The sequence below is a fragment of the Bos indicus genome, chromosome 12 (genome assembly GCF_029378745.1).
Source record: "Bos indicus isolate NIAB-ARS_2022 breed Sahiwal x Tharparkar chromosome 12, NIAB-ARS_B.indTharparkar_mat_pri_1.0, whole genome shotgun sequence".
Lineage (NCBI taxonomy): Eukaryota > Metazoa > Chordata > Mammalia > Artiodactyla > Bovidae > Bos > Bos indicus.
In genome coordinates, this window is record NC_091771.1 from 69,320,055 (window position 1) to 69,344,721 (window position 24,667).

At 41.9% G+C, this 24,667-nt stretch overlaps 1 protein-coding gene across 4 annotated transcripts in view; it reads right to left on the reverse strand.

The window, feature by feature from the left end:
* Window positions 1–24,667, reverse strand: part of LOC109566910 (ATP-binding cassette sub-family C member 4) — a 184,461-nt gene that overhangs the window by 79,050 nt on the left and 80,744 nt on the right. For all 4 annotated transcript variants that reach the window (XM_019971636.2, XM_019971635.2, XM_019971634.2 and 1 more), the window contains 8 exons: window positions 20,624–20,718; window positions 20,314–20,400; window positions 15,312–15,408; window positions 13,018–13,227; window positions 11,700–11,840; window positions 10,778–10,815; window positions 10,118–10,212; window positions 8,238–8,384 (listed from right to left, as the gene is read on the reverse strand). In XM_019971636.2, coding sequence (XP_019827195.2) covers window positions 8,238–8,384; window positions 10,118–10,212; window positions 10,778–10,815; window positions 11,700–11,840; window positions 13,018–13,227; window positions 15,312–15,408; window positions 20,314–20,400; window positions 20,624–20,718 — 910 coding nt within the window. The remainder of the gene's footprint in view (window positions 1–8,237; window positions 8,385–10,117; window positions 10,213–10,777; window positions 10,816–11,699; window positions 11,841–13,017; window positions 13,228–15,311; window positions 15,409–20,313; window positions 20,401–20,623; window positions 20,719–24,667) is intronic.

A 24,667-nucleotide genomic window follows, 5' to 3' on the forward strand; every position in this document is an offset into this window, starting at 1 on the left:
GAGCCCACTCCAGTGTTCTTGTCTGGAGAATCCCAGGGACGGGGGAGCCTGGTGCGCTGCCATCTATGGGATTGCACAGAGTAGGACATGACTGAAGCGACTTAGCAGCAGCTGCAGCCACATATTAATCTTATATTAAATCTTTGAGGGGAAGGACTTGGGTCATAAAGCAGAACCACTCAGAATTTTCAATACAACAAATTGATATGCTTCTCAATGTTTATTGATGTTGACTCTGACCTCAAAGAACTATGCCAATTTCTCTTGAAATGATGAACTACAAAGATGAACTATGTCATAAGGCTACTTTGAGGTATTTTCGGTTACAAACAGCTAAAGGTTGAAGTAATTGTGTGCGTGTGTGTGTGTGAGAGAGAGAGATGTGGGGGGTGGCAATAGATAGCACTATTTGAATGACACTTCCTACCCATGGGTTCTTGAATTCAACCAACCATTGGTCAAAAATATTTGGAAAAAAAATTCCTGAAAGGAAAACTTGAATTTGCTTGTATAAAGTATGAGCAATCTAGAAGGGATCTGAAGTATATGGGAGAATGTACATAGATTATATAAGGAACATTGGGCATTTTCAGACTTTGGTATCCACAGGGGTCGTGGAACCAACCAACAAAGATGCCAAGGGGTAACTGTAATGGCAAATAACTAAGAACACTTATGCCAGAAACTGGAATATAAAAGTGAAGTCCTGGGGCCATACATTGCCTGGCTCTGATTTAGCTGAAGGCTGAGACAATACAGATATTAAAATGAAGAATGTATGTATACATACAATCTATGTATACTATAATACTAGGAAGTATTAGTGCAATCAAATAAAATGTCATCCTTATGATCCCCTGAAGTGGTGCAGTGGTTAAAAAAACTGGCCTGCAGTGGAGGAGATGAGGGTTCAATCCCTAGGTCAGGAAGATCCCCTAGAGAAGGAAATGGCTCCACACTCCAGTCTTCTTGCCTGGAGAATTCCATGGGCAGAGGGCTACAGTCCATGGGGTTGCAAAGAGTCAGCCAGCACTTAGTGAATAAACAACAATAATTAGGACCAGCACTCTGAACATGGTATGAGCTTCTCAAATCTTATTTTTTTAACATTTTGTTGGAGAACTACAGTGCTTTCTCTGTTACTAAGTTATCAATACTTCCATGTATGATTATTACAGACAAAAAAATGAATGAGTAACCAGAACACTAACAGATTAAAAATGTACACCAAAATGGTGCAATATTTACCAGGAGTAGACAAGCACTCTAACAATTACCTTTATAAAGATTACTGACAAAATAACAATAGCAATCAAATATATGTAACTATGTAACTATTTAAACTCCTAACAAAGGCTTTTATGATACTATTAGCAGTAACACTGCAACTCCCATAAAATATGACTTAATATCACCCTGATAAGAGTTTAAGTACATATAGCCATTGTTATGTGAAAAACATATTTTCAATATGTCACAAGCCAACAGGATTTAATTACCACACCTACTTCAGACTATTAGCTATTTCATTGAAACCTGATGAAATAATATTTATGTGGCCATTGAGATTCACTATGATTGATGCGATCTTTTGTGTTATTCCCTTTATAGTCACTCACATTTGTTAAAAAATAACAAGGAAAAATGAAAGGGGAAATGTGTGTTTTTGTTTTGCAACAAAGCTTTTCAGATGGTGACTAACCTCTTCCTTTGAAGACAAAAAAGCCTCTGTAACTAATGTACATACAAATATGTTCTTTACTATGTGCATTAAGCAAAGAAAGGAAAGAAAAAGAGGGGGAGAGGGGAGCTGAAGGACTGAAGCCAGAATTCAAAGCAACGTGGGCAAGATTGAGTCCATGAAAGCTGTCTGGAAAGTTGTTATTCTTATTCTCAATTTCTTACAGCTCACTGCTCTCAAGGAAGAAAACTCGTAGTTTCTTTAAAACCATACCCACAACAGATCTCACTTGAAAGGAAACATAGCGAGTGATTTGGCATGAATGGGTGTATTACCAATTTTCCAGCATCACTACTGAATATTTATGTCGTGACGAATGATGACACTGGTGAAATATTTTAACACGAAGCCTTGCCTTGTAAATCGTCTGAATGATGTTGTGTCAAAACAACACCTACCATAAATCAGAGGTTTTAGGACCAGTATTTCTTGTTCTAACACGCTACCTGCTCAGCAGAATCACTTGTGCGAACAGGCATAGATTAATGTGCGCTAAGCAGAGCCATCTTACCGCCTAACTTATAGAGCTATAATTTAACAGGCCTATTATCGTCAAGGTAATTTTGACAGTGCTGAAATATTATCCTTGTTAAGAATATGCATTTAGCACAAACCTCAGTGGTCATTTGCACTGAATAAACAGACATGGATCCCTACAATTATTCTTCTTTTCTACCAATGACTCTCTTTCCTAGCAAGGCAGCAGTCCGTTGACAACTGAGTTTATAAATACTATAGCAAGATAGTTACTCTCAGTAGTACAAAAAGCTCAGCACGTTGCTTTCAATTTACTTTCCACTACTTCATGAGTTCATCAGCAACTTGAAGTGGAGGCTAATGAGTCCCTTTCCAGATTTAAGAAACAGCAATCATTCAAATCTCGACCACCCCTCCTCCTCCTTGTCCCAAACTAAATTCCTCGTTTTTGGTATTTTACATGCGTGAAATTTACACAGCCTCACCTCCCACGCAGTCAAGTAGGAAATATTAATACTTAGGGCAATTCCAGATTTTTCATTATGGAAGATAAAAGAATATGTCTTCTCTTAAACTATAGTACTGCTGCTGCTGCTAAGTTGCTTCAGTCATGTCCGACTCTGTGTGACCCCACAGATGGCAGCCCACTAGGCTCCTCTGTCCCTGGGATTCTCCAGGCAAGAATACTGGAGTGGGTTGCCATTTCCTTCTCCAGTGCATGAAAGTGAAAAGTGAAAGTGAAGTTGCTCAGTCGTGCTCGACTCTTCGCAACCCCATGGACTGCAGCCTACCAGGCTCCTCTGTCCATGGGATTTTCCAGGAAAGAGTACTGCAGTGGGTTGCCATTGCCTTCTCCAAAACTGTAGTACTACCAGAAGAATAAAAATAACAAAAGAAATTAGTAAATTTTTTACAGTGCATTAGCTCTAACTTAACTTGATCTATTAAAAAAAGAGATATAAATTTGTAGTTTTTAAACACTGAATAACGAACACACACACACACAGAGCACAAAAATCAGTCGTGTGAAACAAACATACCAGCCACAACCCAGCTGCCTGCATTTTCCTCAGAGAAGATACACATCTACTCACACCGTGGCTCAGTATCTTAAAGCCAAATTAGCCAATTGAAAGGAAATCAACAAATACTTATCTGGAATCCATTACACGCAAAGCTCTAAGCCAAGTGTTTTGCCATAATAATTAGACAGGAACAAACAGGACAACTATCTTCTCATCTTCTCTCCAAATCAAAGCGTGAAACTTTAGACACTTGATAAAGATAAAATGTTTCTACTAACTCTGACTGCGTGGATGATAAGTGCTTGATCATAATATCTTCCAAAGCTCATGTTCGACTCGGGTCCTACAACTGATCATATTCTACTCTTTAGGAATGAAAATAAAATCCGGTAAACATGTCAGCAGTGGCCTATTTCAGTTACTAGGGTAAACCAAATAAATTAAGAAATCCAAATACCATCTTTGAATTGCTAGTTATTTAAGGACAGCAAAAGAGTTTAATGTTTCAGACATAACGAACCTCAACAATACTTTAAAAACTAACACTACAGAATACAGAGCCTCAGGCCATAAAAATAGAATTTCCAATAAAGCTTTAGTATAAGAACAACCAGATTTTGCAGCAAGGTGCCCCTTACAGTACATCCCTGAAATAATGCAGATCATGCTGCCCTCTTGTGCCCGATGTAGAAAATAAAACAAATTTTGTCCTCACAAGGGAAACAAAATCTGGGTTTTTAACAGAAATCATCTCTGAATTTCTAAATGACTTACTGTTGACTTGCGATTTGTGTTACCGGAGTATGAAGATCTGATGCAAGTGAAAGTTGACTTCAGAGACAGAAGACAAAAGGTTGGCTAGGAAGATGTGGACATGACAAACAGCACACGAACCCGGCCCACATGCCCAAAAGGTACTAGTCAAACCCAGCTGCAATCAAAACATGCAAAGAGATGTCTGCTCTGGCTCCTGAAAACTTGTAGCTCTTTATTAAACACACAAAGGAAGTGGGACTTCCCTGGGAGCCAAGTGGTTAAGAACCCACCTTCCAATGCAGGGGGGCATGGCTTCGATGCCTGATCAGGGAACTAAGATCCCACATGCCACGTGGTGCAGCAAAAAAATATTTATAAATAAGTACACATTAAAAATAAACAAATACAATCCATTCATTAAAAATACGACCTCAAAAAAAACTTAATGAGGTTTTCTTGGTGGTCCAGAGGTTAAGAGTCCGCCTTGCAATGCAGGGGACACTGGTTTGATCCCTGGTCCAGGAAGATCCCACATGCCTCAGAGCAACCAAGCCGTGGGCTGCGACTCGTGAGCCCAGGCTTAATAGTCTATGCTCCACAACAACAGAAGCCACTGCAAAAAGAAGCCTGTGCAACACAAGGAAGAGGAGCCCCCACAAGCCGTAACTAGAGAAAGCCCACAAGCAGTAACAAAGACCCAGCACAGCCAAAAAAAATAACTAAATAAATAGAATTAGTTTTTTTTTTAATTAAGAACTAAATAACTCAACATATAATACCATTACCGAGGGGTGTCCCAGGTGGTACCAGAAGACTTAGGAGAAGTAGGTTTTGATCCCTGGGTCAGGGGAATCCCCTGGAGAAGAGCATGACAACCAACTCCAGTATTCCTGCCTGGAGAATCCCATGAACATGGGAGCCTGGCGGGTTACAATTCATAGGGTTGCACAGAGTTGGACAGGACTGAAGCAACTTAGCCCTCACACACCATTACCAAAATACATCAAAGGAAGAAAGTGAAACAGAGAGATGGGTGAGATAACGGGAGGTAAAAGGAAGAGAAAAGGAAAAATTGAAACCTAGTTTTGCCATTATAAGGCCACACACAGATTATAAAACACCAGTAGGCAATGAAGCATCACATTATATCAACAAAGTAAAGCACGTGCATCGAAACACAGGTTCAAAATAGAGAGTAGCCACAGGAGCACTGCTGGAATGTTAAACTGTACGCAGAGAAACCAGGCACTTTCTAGGCTGACGCTTCCTTCATAGAATATGATAAATACAATGAAAGTAAGGGAACTTGCAAATTTGGTAGAGCAACTGGTGTTTTCAGCAACTTCCCATGGAACCCTGGTTCTTAGCACAACCAGTGCAGTTACAACCAGTTACTCCCCCAGTGTCTAACAAAATTCATGAAGATCTGGGATGAAGCATCAGAATGGAAATAGAACATTTAGAGTGGGTCCACCAATGAATGAATGTGTAAGGCCTTGTGACCATCCAGTTCAGGGTCACTGAGAACCCACTGGCACAAGTGGGCTTGGAGACAAGTAGAAACAAGGGAACTCTGGTGAGATGAGTGCCAATCCAGTCAGACTGGGGAAGGTGCAGACCCGATGGGCCTGTGTTTCCCAACTTCACCATCCCAAGCCCAAAGTCCTTCCTTTCATTACTTTTCTAACTCTGGGAGGTTGTCAGGATCCTGAAATCATAGGAAATGTACTGACCCCCTATGATATCCTGGAGAGAGACACCCTTCATGATCACTACATGCTACAGGGGAAACAGACTCTGGAAATCAAATCACCCACAATTTTATGCTGGGAACTTTGTTGAATTAAACCCAGATATTTAAGGTAACTTAGAAGTTGAAGGACTTCCTGGCAGTCCAGGGGTTGAAACTTCATCTTCCAACACAAGGGTTGTGGGTTTGATCCCAGATTAGGGAGCCAAGATCCCACATGCCAAGAAAAAAAATCAACACAGAAGCAAAAAGTTGAGCAAGTCAGTCTCTCTGCTGTAGAAGGGGATTTTTAAAAAAATATTGTAACTATTAGGATACACATAATCAATAATCTCAACTATGAGGTATAATTCTTACACATTACTTGCTTTTCCAAAGAAGAACAAGATAAAACAAGTACTAAAAGTACAAAAAATGAATACAAATTTAAAAGTCATCACTTAAAATTTTTCATTAAAAAAAAGTTTTACTCTATTAACAAAAGAGTAAATAAATCAACTGTGGCTCCTAATTTGGGCAAGGCAGGCCTGTCTTTGCAGTACTATCTGGGCTTCTATTTTCTTGAAGGAATCAGGTCCTATTAATAGTCACAGGACAGGGAGACAAGATACACCCTAGTGTGCCGGCTGCAGTAAGATGAGTGATTTTGAAGATTTACGCTTGGGCCCAAATCCCGAAATAATTAATTAACCAGCATCTGGAGAAGCCTACAGGGGTTGTTGATGCTTCCAACGTTATGACTGTATTTTTCACATTAACTGAAAAGTGGAGCAACACCACAACCATAACAGCACGAACCCCTCCAATTAGTTTGTGTCCACAGCTTTTTAATAAGATGAGATCTGTATGGGCCCCTGCAACTTACCATCCTGTGGTCCACCCAGTGCTTGGATGAAACACGTGCTGGATAAATGTACACAAGATGCTGCACGAAGAGCCTCATTTAATCCTCACACAGTGATATAGGAAGGGCGGCAGTTATTCCCATTTCACAGGAGATGAAGTGCCCACATAGCACGTGGTCATTGACTCGAAGAGTCATAAGGCCCTGACTTCGATCTAAATGCTCTGAATATACTCACCTGCTGAATTCTAACAGTATCAACATTCTGGCAAGTGTGGGAATAGCACCCCACTTTCCAAATAAAACTGAGATGCAGAGTAAACAACACATAAGTATTAATTAAAATTTGACCATTAGTAACTAGCACCATGATTGAACCCAGGCAGTTGGCTCCACAGACCACACTTCAAAACCAAGACAGACAACATCCTGCCTTGAGATCTGCCTGCCCAATAGATCTACCTTGCATTGGCCTTGGTCACATGGCTAGCTGATGGCCAGGCCAAGGCTACTTCTGTCCTCCCTGCAGCCCACCTCCCTGCCTCAACAGGTCCTCTCAATCATCACCTGCAAAAACAAAGTTACCCTGGGCCTCAGCACAAGTGTAGTCAACTAGACAGTATGGACACATCCACTGATGAACTTCATGGAAACATAGCTCAGGAGGCTACATTCTGAAGTAAGACAGATTGAAGGCCTCAAGGTGGAGTAACCAAACACTGGGAAACCTCCCAGGACACTCATACTGAGAAACTTACTACTGAGCATCCACCTGCTACGTATATACCACAAAGCCTCTTACGTGTTACCAAAACTCCACTATAAGCTATACAGTTGTTTTATTTGAAGAGGATATCTACATTAAATTCATCTTGAATGTTAATTAATTATTCATTACCATTTTAGATAGATCTCATACTCAGGGCACAAGCCAAAGGGATCCTAGATATGCATGGGCAATGAAAGAAAAAACCACATAGCTGGTCTTGAGTAGAGATTCAGTGTAACAAGGTTTGAATAGAGACCTACCTAAAGTATGTAACACAGCCTATGTTTTAGCAACAAGCACAAAATATGTAAATATGTTTGCATTAAATGTAGAGAGGTTCATTTGCCACACAAATCAGCTATTGAATCATTCTGCAAAGTAAGCATACATTTCCACACTCATACAAAATTGGAATAAAATTATATTCAGATATACCCTGGTAGAAGAAAAATATCAGTAAAGTTTTTTGCACAAAATGGATCGATATGCACAGAGATTTTCTTCCAAGCAATTCAAATATCAAAAGTAATCAGGCATTGGCAGGGAATGGATACGTATATGCGTGTGGCTGAATTCCTTCACTGTTCACCTGAAATTATCACAACACTGTTAATTGGCTATATCCCAATACAAAATGTTTTTGATGTTAAAAAAAATAAAATTAAAAAAAGTAATCAGGCATTACGTACGATAACAAGACATATTACAAGTTCCTTCACTATTCACTTGAAATCATCACAACATTGTTAATTGGCTATTTCCCAATACAAAATGTTTTTGGTATTAAAAAGAATTAAATTTTAAAAAAAGGAATCAGGCGTTAATTAAGTACAATAACAGGACACACTTACTGAAAAGTCTGGTGTCTGACCTACCTATTGGATTTCTATCGAAGAACAATACCGGAGCTCTCAAAATGGACTCGAACATTTGATTGTGCAAAGTTTGTGAAGAACTAACAAGGACAAAGAATACCAAGAGAGATCTGACGATGCCAAACAGGACAGTGGATGCAGTTAACCCTGAAATAAAGAGACATCATTAAGCCCAAGATCTCTGCCTTTGATACAAGAATGCTAAGCCATGCCAAGCAGCTTATAAAGATATTATATCCTTATCCCATCAAGTATCTGGATTCTAGAAGAGTTTAAGTCATTCACAACAGACATTTTAAAAAGAAGAAGACAAAATACACCGTTTTCCTCTCATTAAATATAAACTTCATGAGGGGGAAGGAAATGAAGTGTAAAATAAAATTTCATTCCAGTATTTTCTAATTCAATTATAAGTTTCAATAAAACCCAGAAAAATTTTTTAAAGTTGTTGGTCTTCCCTTCACATTTCAATTCTTAATAATTACAATGTCTCATAATCTAAAACGGTGAAAGGCTTTGGTATCGGCATGTTAATGAATAGGAAACACAAGAAATGATTTACTATCATGTCCTTATAGACAAACCCAAGTAGCTTTAAAGAGTATAAAAATACCACATAAATCTGCAAGCAAAAAATCTAACTGAACTGTAGGAAAATACAAACTATAAATGTAAATGAACATCAGCATTTAAATTACATTTTGTTAATGACAGAAATGAGTACCACTGTGCATATAAAAATTAGAATACCCTCCCAACATTTTTTGAATTCACAATGCTAAACAGAGAGGGGATAACTTCTGTAATAAATATTCCATTAAGTACTTTATTCCCTTCTGATGAGACACTTAAATTCTGAAATTTAAATTTCAGTATTTAAATTCTTAAAGCTATTCAAATTTCTGGGTTCCATCAACAGGCATTTGCCTTAGACCACCATCCTATATGAATATGTAACATAAACCCACCCTTCCTCCTTCAAGCCCCCATAGTCCAATTCAGAAGGTAAATAGCTAATGGATTTAGAGTTCTTAGCAAGAGATCAACAAAATACATAGAAAATTTCAATGAGTGGGTTCTTACAAAGATAACTCACTCTATCTTTGCAGAAAGCTTGTATATTTCCTGTGCGAATATTTAAAATTTTAGATGAGGATTTCCTCTCAAAAGTATGCAATGCCACATATATTCTAGGCACTGGTGTGAAAACAAAGAGCTGTGTTGATATTAGTAGGCAAGCCAGATGTTAAATTAATCACACAGTTATGGACATAATAACACTGTGATCTCAGGAAAGGAGGAGAAGGAACCCTAATGCCCAGACACTGGATTTCTCCCTGCTTAGCTTCTGCCTTAAGAAATTAGTAAAGCCCAAGAGATGAGCAGTGTGGCGAAGGAGAGTTTGCACACCTGCGAGGCAGTAATGCTTTTATTTGGGACCCTGGCTGCCAGAGGATTTCAACCAAGGTCAATAAAAGCCAAGTTTCATTCAGAAAGAATTGGAACAATCTGAACCATAAGGTGGGGATCTGTTTCTAATCCCCTCACACATCCATAAAATAATATAAGATTTAGCTAAAGCAACCTATTAGAATAGACAATAGTCACATATTTCCAGTGGCTGATTTTCTCAATATGCAATGCTGGTTTAACTTCCAAAATCCAGTACAGAGCAAATTAAGAGTCTTCATTCAACCTCTTTTCTTCTAGCAGATTTTTAAAATAATTATTCTAATTAATTCACAGAATAAATGCGGCTGGCTCAGAAACTTAATCTGTTAAGACATTACTGAATTACTCCTGGAAGCCCTAGTTGCTCACATGGGCTCATTGTAAGCGACTCAGACTCTCGGATAATAGACCAGATGACTCAACTTTACCTGAGTAAATTCCTAAGTACCAGTTCAGATCGAGCTTCTCGGTTACATTTCCTTGTCCATTAACAGTGACATTTAGGGCACTCTGTTGATTGGCCCTAGGGAACAGGGAAGAAAAAAAGATTACACGATAGATACAATCAGGTAAATATTAAAAAAAAAAATCATCCTTGATTTGTGAAGTCACACGCGTCAGTCATGTCCGACTCTGTGACCCCATGGATTGTAGCCTACCAGGCTCCTCCCTCCATGGGATTCTCCAGGCAAGAGTACTGGAGTGGGTTGCCATTTCCTTCTCCAGGGGATCTTCCGACCCAGGGATCGAACCTGGGTCTCCCGCATTCCAGGCAAATCCTTGATTTAGGAGACATGATTTATGCTGCAAAATGTTTCCCAGCTCACAGGGCCCTTTGTTTCTCTACTGTAAAAAAAATTTCAATTTGAATCACGACTTTCAGCTCTCTGAACTGTCTGTGAGGAAGCTGCTAAGGATCATGGGAGGTCACACGCCACCAGCAGGATCTTTACTTTTTCTTCAGGGAAACTGCAAGAGGGTTAGTCAGAAGAGGAGGCTGAACAAGCCCGCCTCCCCCACCGACTCTGTGGAAAGGTGAGGTTCATGTAGATTTCACAGCACTTTGGGTCAGACCAGAAATCACTTACCAGTATGAAAGCCACCAATCCTGCAGGATGTAGGAAACCTGGAGCAGGAAAACAACAGTCACTCACACACGGACATCACTGAGCCTCACACCCCGCTCACTAGGATGGGGGACGGAAAGGCTCCAGAACACGGAGACAGTCCTTCCAGCTCAGGTCTGTGCCAAGCCCCACACCCCAGATGACCAAAGGTCAGAGGAGGGCATGCTACATTTTAATATCTCTAAAAGACGCTGTTTATTTCTAGAACCTCTCTGTCATGTACACACACCACCACGAAGCTTCACTTATTTTGCTATGCACATATGATACTTTTCAATGCAAATTCCAGTGGACTTCAAAACACAGTGTTTATATACATGTCAGGATTTTTCATAGGATAAAAGCTTCCTAGGTACTGTGATAGCTAGTTTTCTGTGTTATTTTGGCCATACCAGTCTCCACTGATTCAACAAAACACTACTCCAGATGTTACTGTGAAGGTATTTTGTGGGTGTGGTTCACATCCATCATCAGAACTTACAGGAGATCACCCTCAACACTGTGGTGGCCTCGTCCAGTCGGACGAAGATCTTAAGAGCAAACCCTGAGGCTTCTTGGAGGAGGAAGAAATTCTGCCTCAAGACAGCAGGTTCAGCTCCTGCCTGAGGTTCCAGCCTGCAGGCCTGCCTTTCTGATTTCAGAATCACTCAGACAGATCCCACAACCTCATGAGCCAGTTATTCCAAAGAAATCTCTTAATTCACATATTAAAAAATAATAATACAGTAAGGTAAACACAATATAAATAGTATTAAAAATATCAACATTAGGGCACAAATCAAAATAAAAATTGTTCCTTTGCAGCTTATTTTATTTTTGTTTAATCAAATAAACAAGAGGGTTTTTTCCCATGGAAAAAATAAAAATAAAAATCCTTACTTACCTGAGCTGCAAGGTTTACTAGAATGAGGAAAATGATGATAAACCAGTGAGCACCGGCTGTGAAGTAATTCTTATAAGCCTTAAAACCAACTTTTCCTTCCGAACGGGACTCCTCAGTTAGGGTAACCTGTATATTTTCGGTCTTGGAAGGAAAGGCAGAGAGAGACAAAAATTTAAATAATGAACCCTAAATCAACAATAACCTCCACTCCAAAGCTGCAGTGAAATAGACACAACTCATATGCTGGTAGGAGGGCAAGATCCTACAGAGAGAGAAGAATGTGGAAACTCTGAGCCAAACCATGTATGCATTTACCCGGCCATGCCAATTCTAGAAATCTATCAGAAATAAGGAAATGTCATCTGCAAAATGTTACTCATTTTCAGGTGCCTTCGCTTAAATAAATAGCATGATTAACCGCACACGTACAAAGTACCTAATTAAAGCATAAACATAGATGCTTTCTCCAAAATACACGAAATGATACATAACCAAAGTATCCATGTAATTTATTTGTGCCCCTCAGTGACGACAGAGTGGTTCCTGAATGTGGAAGTTGAGGGACTAATCTGAATACTCATCAGAATCATCCCAGAATCCCGGGTATGGACAATGAGAGTCTGGACACTGAGAAAACTGCTAGATGATTTTAAAGGAGACCTAGTGCATTTGTCAGTTTTTGTCTATAGGATTTAGAATATATTACACAGTCACATGGGCCAAAGGTTTGCTGCCTACTGTATATGCGAGATGACAACATATGGTTCCACATCTTGAAAAATAAGAAAGGAAGATGGGAACACATTCCAAAGTGTCTGCTGTGTGTTGGGTGCTTTGCACCTTGGTGACAGAGGTGTCCTGTCACAGACCATCTGATGCTGAAGCAAAACAATACCATCAGTCACCTGCAATGTCAGAATATTCCAACACAAAGCAAAAGCAGCTGATTTAATGGAAGTCATAGCAGGCTAGGAATAAGGGATTCTTCAAATTAACCATCTGGATGAATAAGGGAAGCCGGGGTCCACCGGAGCACATACAATTAACTATGGTAACAAGAGTTCCACTGTCAATACCACATACATCGTGCAAGTCATAGCAGTACAACCAGGACTTGTCTCCATCCTACGCCAAAAGGAGAAGCCGAATCAGGCTGGCTCCCCGCATGCTGTTTTAGTTCTACCAATTTCATGGAACAAGGCCATGGAAATTTGGTGTCTTCTTTGGAACACAGAGATGTCATAAACAGAGCAGACTGAAGGTCCATGAGGCCACCAAGAGCGACAGACCCGCGCATGCTGCAGGACGAGAAACTCACGTCTTGGCCCTCTGGAGTGGCCTCTTTCAAGGAGGGTCTGGAAGACTGTTGAGACCAAACCGAAGACTCGGAAAAGGTGCGGTTCCTCAGGGTAGGACTTCCTGGAACCGGAGATGGTTCAGCCTCCTCATTCTCCTTCTTTAAAAGGGAACCAAAATCTATCCCGGATTTCAGGAACTCAGTGTAAGTCCCCTTTTGCACCATTTGGCCCTAAAACAGCAATAAAGAATTTGAGAGTTTGTTAAGGTGTCTAATCATTTATGATATCTATCTTCTTTGTGAATTGTACCTTCTATCATTAAAAATATTCATCTTTGTTTCATTTCAAACAAATAATTTAAAAAAAATTTGAGCCAAATGGATTTTCATTTGATAATACTAACCAATCGTGCATACATGCATGTTATACATGCTAAAGCACTTTAATCGTGTCCAACTCTTTGCTACCCTATGAACTGTATAGCCTGCCAGGCTCCTCTGTCCATGGGATTCTCCAGGCAAGAATACTGGAGTGGGCTGCTGTTTCCTCCTCCAGGGGATCTTTCCCACCCAGGAATCAAACCTGCATCGCTTATGTCTCCTGCATTGGAAGGCAGGTTCTTTATGACTAGCGCCACCTAGGAAGCTAATGGTAAACACTAATCAAGAGAAGTAAACTGATATTAAATCATGATGTTTGTAAGAAAATGATCTTGAGGTCTGAATTTCTGGTGGACAAATCTAGTTCAGTTCAACTAGAACAGAAGTCAGCACTGTGCTCTCTGCCAAACCCTGTGTAAGGTTTGGGGACGAGAAAGAAATGTGTGCTCATGTGTTAAAGATGGAGTCCGTTGGGCACTTAGGAAAGCAAGAAATAACAGTTTGGTGGGAGGATCAGCACAATCTCTTAAGACAACATGGAAAGTTAGAGAAGCCTCATGAGACAAGCAGAAATTTTTAAAAAGTCCACTAGGGAGGATATTCCGTAAAAGAAATTTGTTGACACAGAGGTGGGCACTGATTGGCACACCTGTGTAGGTAAGGGTCATTAGACAAGTCTTTGCTGACCACTGCCACAGTACCACATGTCTGACTAGGACAGGGCCTGAAGAAACTGACCCTGCACAGAGAACCCAAGAGATATGACTTCATAGTCTTAACACCTCCCCACAAACTCAGGAAGTTCTCGACTGAAAATTCAGTATTCCCCCGGAAAAACTACCTCAGCAAGGAGGTCATAAGACCGGGATGCTCTAATGCCTTGGTATGCCACAATCAAAAACCTAAGCCAGAAGCAAAGCACTTAAATCCGAGGATAACATAGGCACAACCCATGACCAGCGGCTGGTCTTCCCCAAATTAGGCAACTGCTTAAGCTACAGCCAGTCGACTCATCTTCTTCGAAAACTGTGCGACACATCATTGCAGCGTCCCTCATTTACAAAGTTACATAAAATAATCTGCAGAAGATTTCTACTTTTTCACCATATGAAACAAGACTCAGCTGATTCACTCAGTGGTGAACAAAATATGAGGAAAAATCCCAGAATGCAAACGAAACAAAGAAGACAGCTCTGGTTAAGGCAAGTCAGGTAGCCCCGCATGCTGGCTAGGATGCCCCTCTCCAGGAGAAACCCAATGAAGCCTTTGGGGACCATTTGATACTGCAGAACAAGGAAATGATTGAGGATATGCTGTACATCTTGTCCTCACCTGGGGGACAAGTGCATTTACCTTATTTAAGGAAAGTTGCATACAACGTTCTACTTAGTAAGATGCACTCAGAAACCACTAGTGGCACAAAGACAGCAATTTTACTCACCAACCAAGTATTAACCATTCCAGGGGGCAGCCGTCCCCGCTCTGCTGTGAGGGAGGAACCAGAACAACTGCAAGGATGGTACCCAACTCATCCAGGTGTGCTCACCAGGAGACAACTGGTCATTCTGACAGTACTGAGTTGGCCAGAAAGTTCACTTGGTGAGTGAGCATATTCTTCAATAAAGTTCTTGGTGACAATGAAAAGTAAGTCTTTTCTTGTTGCTTAAAATTGATCAAACTTTTTGGCCAACTCAATACTAAACCTGAGGTTGTCTTCTCAAAACAAGCCCCACGTAGGCAGGGCCTTATTCTCCTTCTGCACAGGCTCCCACACGTATCAGACACAGAAAGAGATATGGGTCGTAAGAAGAAGAAGGCAAAAAATTGAAAGCTAAGAGGGCTTTGTCACAAATCCAAGCAGACTGCCCTGCAGGGCAGCCTGGCCTTCAACACACCACTGTGTTAGCAATTCGAGACTTCTAGAAATTACTTACATCTTTTAATATCAGAATCTGACTTGCAGCTTTTAGGTACTGCAACTGATGAGTCACTAAGATTCTGATCTTCTCGTGCAAGGCTTGACAAATACACCTACAGATGGAAAAGGGACAGTATGCAAACACACATTAGTGGAAGTCAGCCAAACTGCAAGCATACATTTTGAAAACACAATGGGACAAAGACAAGACAGCAAAGACGTGTAGTTCAAATACCAATATGAATAAAAATACAAATTACATACAAGTTGATGAATTCAGCTAGGACCTCAAATTATTCAGCATCAAGTCTGAATCAAGCTCCACTAAAAAAAAGAAAAATTCTAAAAACCAGTCTAGCGAAACATGCATCCGCTGCTGTTTTTCCTAAAACTGATCTTAATTATTTACATATTTCATGATGAAAAACAATGGAGCAATACTGACATTTCAAAAGTTGACTAAATTAAAATACTAATTATTTTATTGTTATGTTGAGAATGAGAACAGTGATTGATGTCACAGAAATATACATACATTTTCCTTAGTTTCTTAAATGTTGCTTTATGACGTACATATTAACCACCCTAAAAGAGTCGTATTTTCTCGATAACCTTAGCCATACTCCCTTCCATAGACATTTCTTCCTAAGTAACATTAGATGGAAAATGAATGCAAGTGTGGCCTTTATTAGTCTCTACAACATTCCCAGTCGCATCCAGGAAGTAAATCTTACTTCATTTGCACTGAAAACTCTCTCAATGTGAAAATGAAAAATTACAGGGCCCCGGTGACCACGGGCAGGGGTCCAGACAGGTACTCTGGGAGCCTGAGGCCCTTGCAGAGCAAATCTCAGGAAGCTGGGCCAGAGCTCAGCCTGTGAGTGAGTCAGATGGGGAGTCTGGAGGCTGCAGACTGCAGCTCAGTCCCTCTCATGAGCCTGACGACTAAACCTCACTTTCTTCATCTCAAAATAACGCCAATGACAACCCATTCATATGTTCTAAAAAATCAAACCACCAATCCGCTCAGTAAATGTCAGCCCCCTTCCCTACTCCTAACCACAAGCTGTCATGTGCTTCGGACACAGGACAGAAAAGTCCTAAGGGGACACTGTGTCTGTGGTCAGAAGACCGGGGATGTAGACACATATGCCATCGCTTCATCAAGTTCAAAAAGATTCATTTATACCTTCTGACAAGTCTTAGTTCAGCTTTTGTGCTAAATTTCTTTTTTTGTGTGTGTGTGCTAAATTTCTTGACCAAGCATACCTTTTCAGTTTTCAATGGAATTTTTTGCTACATTCAAAATTTACCTGCTATTAACCACTGAAGGCAGATGGGCTGGTAGGTCCAAGATGGCACTAACCCACAAGTTTTTTAAAGGTTTCCTTCCTGACATTCCACCACAGATAAGGTAATATAAATAAGCACAATAAAGTGATCACTTTTGATGGCTAGGAATGTATTCCTAAGTAAGACTTTTATTCTGAATCTCTAGAAAAATAATCTTCCAAGTTTTGAAGAGTAAAGATTTCTAAGACATACCATAAAAATTGACTCAGCGATGAATTCTTTAAAATTATTCCTATACGAGAGCTGTGTTAAGAAGGGATAAATCCCATAGAATACATCAAATATGAACAAAATAAGAGTCCCTATCTTCATTCATTCAATCAACCAACTTTGGTGAGGTACCAGGCACTGTCCCAAAAGCCATGGATACACCCACAGGTCAAGACAGCAAAGAATTCTCTGCACTGCGCACAGGGGGACACTGAACGAGTACAGGACATGCCTATGGGGCTGTGATGTGTGCTCTGAGGGAAAGCAAGAGGGGCTGCTGTCTTAGACAGGGAAACAAGGGAGCCCTGAGACTGTCTGGGGAAACATCCTGGAAGAAGACACAGCAGGTGCAGGGGTCCTGGGACTGAACACGCAGGGCTGAGGCACCTTCCTGCATTCACAGCGTATGGAGGGTGGGGGGACTCATAAATGGTCAAGGGCACCCACTGAGGGCTGTGGGAAGCCAGAGGGCACAGGCGCCCCCTAGAGGAGCGGGAGGGAACGGCAGGGCCCACCTTCCTTCTGTGTTCTGGGGCACTGCTCCTGGCTCTGGGACAGAGGGACCAGTGTGAACAGACAGACAGGGGTGAGAAAGGACCCCACAGAGCCAGCACAGCTGGACACCGAGTGGGTGTGCGGAAGAGCTGGAAAGGCTGAGGTGGGCAGACGGCAAAGAAGCCTGTTCTCTGTTTGAGGACCTGGAGCTGCTTCCTGAACGGGCTGGGGTGGGGGTGCGGTTGTCTGAGAATGGCTGGAGCGGGAGGGTGAGCTGTGTAGACAGCAGCATGAGAATCCGATCAAGACAGACATGAAGATCTGATGACACAGGAGGCAGGGGTCTGGCAATGTGGAGTTGAAACACATCAGGATCCACAGCGGACACAGCTAGGACTTAATCAGCTCATCTAAGGCCCCTCACCTTCTGTAGCTTATAGAACCCACTATGCTCACAGCATAAAGTTGTAACACTCATGAACCTGAATCACCTTGGATATAGATTCAAGACTAGAGGAAACTGTTAATGGCAAGTAGAAGTGTGAGTCACTCACTTTTAATAGAAAACACTCCCCATTACTAAGCTCTGACACGACCACCATCTCTCATAGCATGTTGTTCCATCCAATTTTCTAACTCGTTGAGAACATCCTCAGTTGCTGCTGAGTGATTTCCTAAATTGCATTCGTGCTCCCTGCCCTAAGTTTCCCCAGAGAATGTGGTTCTGATTGGCAAACAACAATCCAAACAAGCTTGCTTCTATCAAGTTTACATCCAAGGTCATTAAACCCAAGAGCTATAAAAAAAACTTCTCTGTTTGAAGGAGAACTTTTGAGAACTTCTGTGATAAGTACAAGAGAAACGAACAGGCTGAACTGCCAATGATTCCAGGAGTGAGGAATGGCAAATGAAGCTTACAGCGCTCACACCCTGTTACCAAACCCATGACAAGGCACTTTTCTATCAGGTCACAATCAGGAGAGGGTGGGAAAGCCGGATGAGACCACACAGCTGGAAGCAATGCCACATGCCCTGCTCTCCTGTTCTGAACAATTTAATGCTTCTTTGCACTTGTTATCGTGGTGGTGGTGGTGGTTTAGTCGCTAAGTCATGTTTGACTCTTGCGACCCCATGGACTGTAGACTGCCAGGCTCCTCTGTTCACGGGATTCTTCAGGCAAGAATACTGGAGTGGGTTGACGTTTCCTTCTCCAAGGGATCTTCCCAAGCCACGGATCGAACCTGGGCCTCCTGCATTGCAGGTGGATTCTCTACTGACTACAAGGGAAGTCCCTTTTTATTGTGGTTAATAAAACATATCATTACATAACATGAAATTTACCACTTTGCCTATGTTTAAGCATACAGCTCAGTGGTATTAAGCCCATTCACACTGCTCTGTAACCATCACCACCATCTGTCTCCAGAGTGTTTTCATCACCCCAAACTAAGCACAAGTTACACACAGACTTTGGTAGAACCCGCCCCATGACCCTGCTTAGTGGATGTGGTATCCCAGGTCCTCGTATCCAGAGCTCAGCGCTCCTCACACGTCTCTCTCTCTCTCACACATCTGCAGACTCTGCTGAAGCCTCTCTACTTTGCAGTTGCGGCTCTGCTGTAAATCAATCATTTCCCCTCCAATTCAAATGCAGACACCTGAGAATTTGGTGATAAGGCCTTTAAATACATAATTGTTACCCCTAACGACATTAGGTCTAATCCAATCTGACTTGTATCTCCAGAAGCAAAGGAGCCTAACACAGAAGGGCAGGGCACGTGAACAGAAGAAAGCCCACATGAGGAAACCGGAAGGTGGATGCTATCAGAGGCCAAGGAGACAGGTTCCTTAGAGGCAGGAATGAGAGCTGAGCATCCAAGTCTCCTTGTTCTGCCCAGTGTGGGTCCTTTCCCTCTCCTGGCACACTGTCCTCCTGGTAAACTAAGAGGTTTTGTGCAGTAACATCTGTAAGGGCACTGATCTCCGTGCACACAGCAGGGTGTTAATAAGTGCAGCTGGAAGGCTCATTGGCTTTAACAAGGTGAACAGCAGCAAGGGAACTAACCAACCGTGGGGGAGATGCAGATACTGTTTCAGAAAGACAGAGTTCATGAGGCTTTCAAAGAGGTCAGTCTAAACTCCACCAGAGGCCACGGTTAGCGTGACTTAGACACATTATACACAGAAAAACATCAGAGTTGTTCTTCTTCAGAGGTTCAGTGGCCAGACAAGAGCAACAAACTCAACAACAAACAAGAACAAATTTCAGAAACACAACGTGAGAGTCAGGAGTTCAGCCAGATTCTAGATACCTAGTTTCACAATCAAGTTACACATACATTGTGGATTTAAGCAAAAACTCTAGTAAGAATCCATGAAGCAATGAGCAATGACTGAAGACATTCTGAGGTGCAACAAATCATTCTCAGATTCTATACCTTATTCAGAATTTCTGAACCTACAGAATAATAAGCATCATCAAGGTCTTTCCACAGAAGCCCTATGTCAGTCCTGAAAACATCACTTTTAACATGGCTTAAAAAAAAAAAAAAGATGAAGGAAAAGGATTGGCAGCCAAGTACCAGATTACTGAGTCCCACTCTCCGATTTAAAAACTGTAAATCTTCCTGCTTATTTCTGGGGTCTGGATCCATCCACAGTGTCTGGTTATCAACTGCAAGTAGCAGGAGGAAATCAGCCATCTATTCCTCACTCCCTAAGGACAGACTCCACTCTCCTCCACACCCTGGAAGCACCTTCTGTATTTTCCTATCTTGACCTCATCATGATCAAAATTTCTCTACAATGGATCTTCTGTAGAATGAAGGGAAGGGAGAGAGGGATACCAGGGCAGAGCCAGCTGAGTCTCTTGAAGCACAAAGGCTTTCCTGAGCTCTTTTCCCTGATCTTTTAATCGGTTCTTGGAAAGCAGAAATAATAGGAAACAGGAGCAAACTCACAGTTCAAACAAGTGCCTGCTAACTTCTGCGTCCACTGCGCTGAGTGGATCGTCTAGGAGGTAGATGTCTGCATCCTGATACACGGCTCTAGAAAACGTAGAGAGACGTTAGGATAAAACACTTCACACTCCCTGGGTCTCATCTCCGAATCACAATGGTATCTAACAACTCCATGTTCATTCCAGGAGCCCAGGGAAGGGACCAAGACCCTGCTTCACACAGGCCCACCTGGTGAGTGGGGTCTGTGTGCTCACGTCCACTAGGAGTGGCAGAGGAGGAGGGGCAGGATGGCAACTGAAACCCCATTTACCTGGCAAGGTTGACCCGGGCTTTCTGCCCTCCACTCAGTGTGGTTCCCCGGTCTCCTATCATAGTTAGATCTCCATCCTCCAGAAGCTGTAAATCCTACATGGAGACAGAAAAGGGAAAAAAGAAAAAGATTTAAAATGTGTTCTCCTCCTGCCATCCTAACCTTTTAGCCTTAGCTCTACATATAAGTATTTTATGAACAGCAATGAGTATATTTCATAATGACTGAATTGTAATCTTGAATATCAAAAAAACCTCATTTGTTCTGATTCCATAGGTTTTCACTGCATTTATGAATTTGACCATGATAACAAGGAAGTATTTATTGAGGATTGATTATACTCCAGGCATTATTCTCGGCACAGTGAATTCAGGGATGAGGAAACAAAGTCCCTAGAGTTTCTTTCCATGGTATGAGACAGACGATATGGAAAATGAACCTGCGTGCAAGTACTGAGGATGAGAAAGAAAAGGAAGCCAGCTCAGGGCAACAGAGAGTAAAGAAGGGAAGCGAGTCCACACTGCGGTCAGGAGGGCACGGCTCACAGAGTGGGTGTGAGCAGATCAGTGGGAGGCGGGGAGGGGGGCTTCCGTAGACTGCCTGTAACTCAAGTGATGCTGCCATGGCGAGCAGAGTTCATAGAGTTTGTTATCCACTAAACCCTCAGGCATCATCCTAGGATGCACAGCAGCACTTTTCTGCAAATGAAGCTGGAGCTTCTCTGTACTTTAGCAAATTTGGGAAGAACAGAAACAGCACAGTGAAGCCCCCAGGATAAGCAGCTTTCTCACCTTCTAAGTCTCAACTTCTTCTTCTACAAAATGTGCTGCAGAAACAAGAGTCACTAAACTCAAGGATGCGATGAGAACCCAAAGTGTATAAACACCCTCCATAAATGGAAAAAGGACACGGACTGATTATAACTTGCTACTGGTGAATGAGCCTTACTATCTCATCAAACCAACACTGGGACCCCATTCACCGTGTGGATCACAGCATGTAAGGCACATGACCATAAGGAGAAGAAAGAGACTGTCTCCATCATCACCCTCCCTGAAAGCCACAGGCGCGCACACACAAACACACACACACACACAGCTTCCCTGCTCGCTGGAAGCTTAACAGGGGTGCATCCAGTGAAAGGCAGCAATTGCTCTGTTGTGAAAATTCATCATTATTTTACTTTAATTCTTGCTTTTGATTTTCTGGAGATACAATAAGCCGGTTTAAGATATATTCCCAACCCTAAACACACACACACACAGTTTACTTGGTCTCTGTTTTACTGGTGACAGCCCCTGCAAACTCTTTCAGTTTTTAATGCCTAGATTTTATGTTGCTTTGGTTTCCTTCACAAAACAGCACCACACTGTAGCATGGCAATCTCAGCTATGCTCTGGAAAAGGCACTTAAGTCCACTCTTCCATTTCGCACAGCTGGGCTCCAAGAAACAGGCTCTCTCTGAGTCCGGTACCAGGACTCCAAGTATGCTGTTGACTCTGCAAACTATTTATGGGCCAGCCACAAATGGGAAAAGCATTTCACAGGATTTGAAGTAAAAATCCAAGTCAGCCTAATTTTCCAGCCACCATTTTCTGATTAGGTAAAAGCGGAAAAAGTCTGAGTTCAGCATATAATACAATGCCTCCCATGGACAAGAAAGTTTTTATTTATTTATTTTTTAAAACCAATTCCCAATGAAGAGCAGACACACAAACTACAGGGAAACTAGGAAATGGCTCGCTGGTTTGATGCCATCAGCCAGGAGCACATGGAGGGCCCTTCAGGGACGCTGGCTTCTTGGTGTAGAAACAGCACAGAGCAGACTGTTGAGTTTCTGTCAGAGGAAGGCTGGATTCCTGAGTCAAAGCAGGAGGACCCTGACTTTTATCACACCTGTAACTCTATTTCGCCGATGGCAGAGCACTACGATTTCCTTTAAAGACGATGAAACTGGGGCCTTGTTAGGTTCAGAAAAGAAGCCAAAAATCACAGAGAAACAAACTCAATCCCTGAGCCTCATGACTCCTAAGCCTCGTCGTTTAAGCTCGACCCCTCCAGCTGACCAAACATTTTGGCTTGTTCCCTGAACTGTGTTGTGTAACTCACTATACTGTCACCTTGAATAAGGCATCAGCTTAATTCCATGTTGCCAAATGTGATTACTTCATGTTTTATTACAGAAATGTTTGCAGCTCAATGAACTTAAAACGCTTGCTTCAATTAGATCTAGTTATCATGTGTCTAGTTGTTATTAATGCATGTGATACACGAAATGCTCCTTTTTCCTGTTTTATCTTCCAGGTGTGGGGGGGGTCACCTGTTAGAAATATTTTTTTGTCTGTATGTATTTAGTTTGTATGCATGTATTTACTGAAAACCTGGTAGGTTTCCATTTTACAAAAGTTGCCACGTTTACTGCAATAAACCCGTACCCCTCCTCATTTTACAAGCAAGGAAACAGACTCCTCAAATTACAATCCAAGATGATGCTCTCCAGAGGACACACTTTTTTTTTTTCCCTACTACACATGCAATCTGTCTCTACGAGTAAAAATACCCCCATGGCACCTCTACTGTTTGTGACTGTCTTATGTCCATCCATTGAAACATGGATTCCAAAAGGAGATAAGCAGAGGCTGCAAAAATGCATTAAGTGGTTCCCAGGTGTCGTGCAGACCTGGCTGACCCCTTGGTAATCAGAGTCATAGCTGACATTTCAGAGCAGCAACAAAACCTCTTGGAAACACTCTGACCCAACGTCCTCGTTTTGCGGCAGAAATGTGAGATGCCCAGACAGGTAACAGGACGTGTCCAAAGGGACAGCAGCCAAGTCACAAAATCGGGGGAGGGACTCGGCTCCTTTCCTGCCAAGGAGGGAATGGGCACGAGGGGCCCTGCCTCTATGCTCTGACCACGCAGAGAACAGGAGGGCAGCTGATGTTTATAAACGTCACACCACATACATCACTGGGCAGCCCAGTTCTGCAGGGCTCCTTCCCACCAGAGTCTGTTACACATGCAGCCCTGAGGGTGTGTGAAGCCCCAGGACAGTCCCCCACATTACTGGTCCAATCACCCCAAAAGGCTGCAGCAAAGCACTGACCGTCGTGGATCCGAACCTGAACCGCAAACGTAGAGATGGGGTGTTTCATCTCTCTAAGCTTCAGTTTTATCAACAACATAGAAAACACTGGTAAAACATTAATAACTCATACGCCTTTTTATGTATGCTTGCATGGGAATGACAAAGATGATCTGGACATCAACTCTGAATAAATGGGAGCTATTGTTCTTACTGGGACTTTCCAGGTGTCTCAGTGGTAAAGAATCCGCCTGCCAAGGCAGGAGACTCAAGATATGCGGGTTTGACCCCTAGGTCAGGAAGATCTCCTGGAGGAGGAAATGAAAACCTGCTCCAGTACTCTTGCCTAGAGAATCCCATGGACAGAGGAGCCTCGTGGGTACAGTTCACTGGGTTAGAGTCAGGCATGACTGAGTAGAGTTAGCACGCACAGAGGCATTCTTACTACTTTACATTTGCACTTACCCTTTCCTTATAATATTTTTTTAAAAAGCTACCTCAATCCTGCCAACCCTACATCATTTCTGCAAATGAAAAGTCTATTTAAAACAACTCAGGAGAAAGAAAGAGAAAAAAAAAGAACAAGCAAAAAATTCTCTTATGTTCACAAAATCATCAAATGCTACTCTATGATGTTCAAGCCACTGTTCAAGCCGAGTAACTATTTCCTCACAGGTCTTCACCCCCACACCTTTGAAAGGCTGTCCAGCCTTTTTCCTCACAGTATAAAAGAACAGTCAGATGTCCAGACTGCACTGAACTGACCCAGGGGGTGCCCTTTAATGCTATTATTCCCTGGTTTTTATAACCAAAGAAAATAACATAGCATCTAATCAGTATTTACCTTCTTTCCTTTCCTTCCATCAAATTATCAATATATTCTCCTACTAGGTAAGCCCAGTTTGCATAACTGATTCCCTAATTTTATTTACTAAATCTCCATGTACAGTAAAATGTTT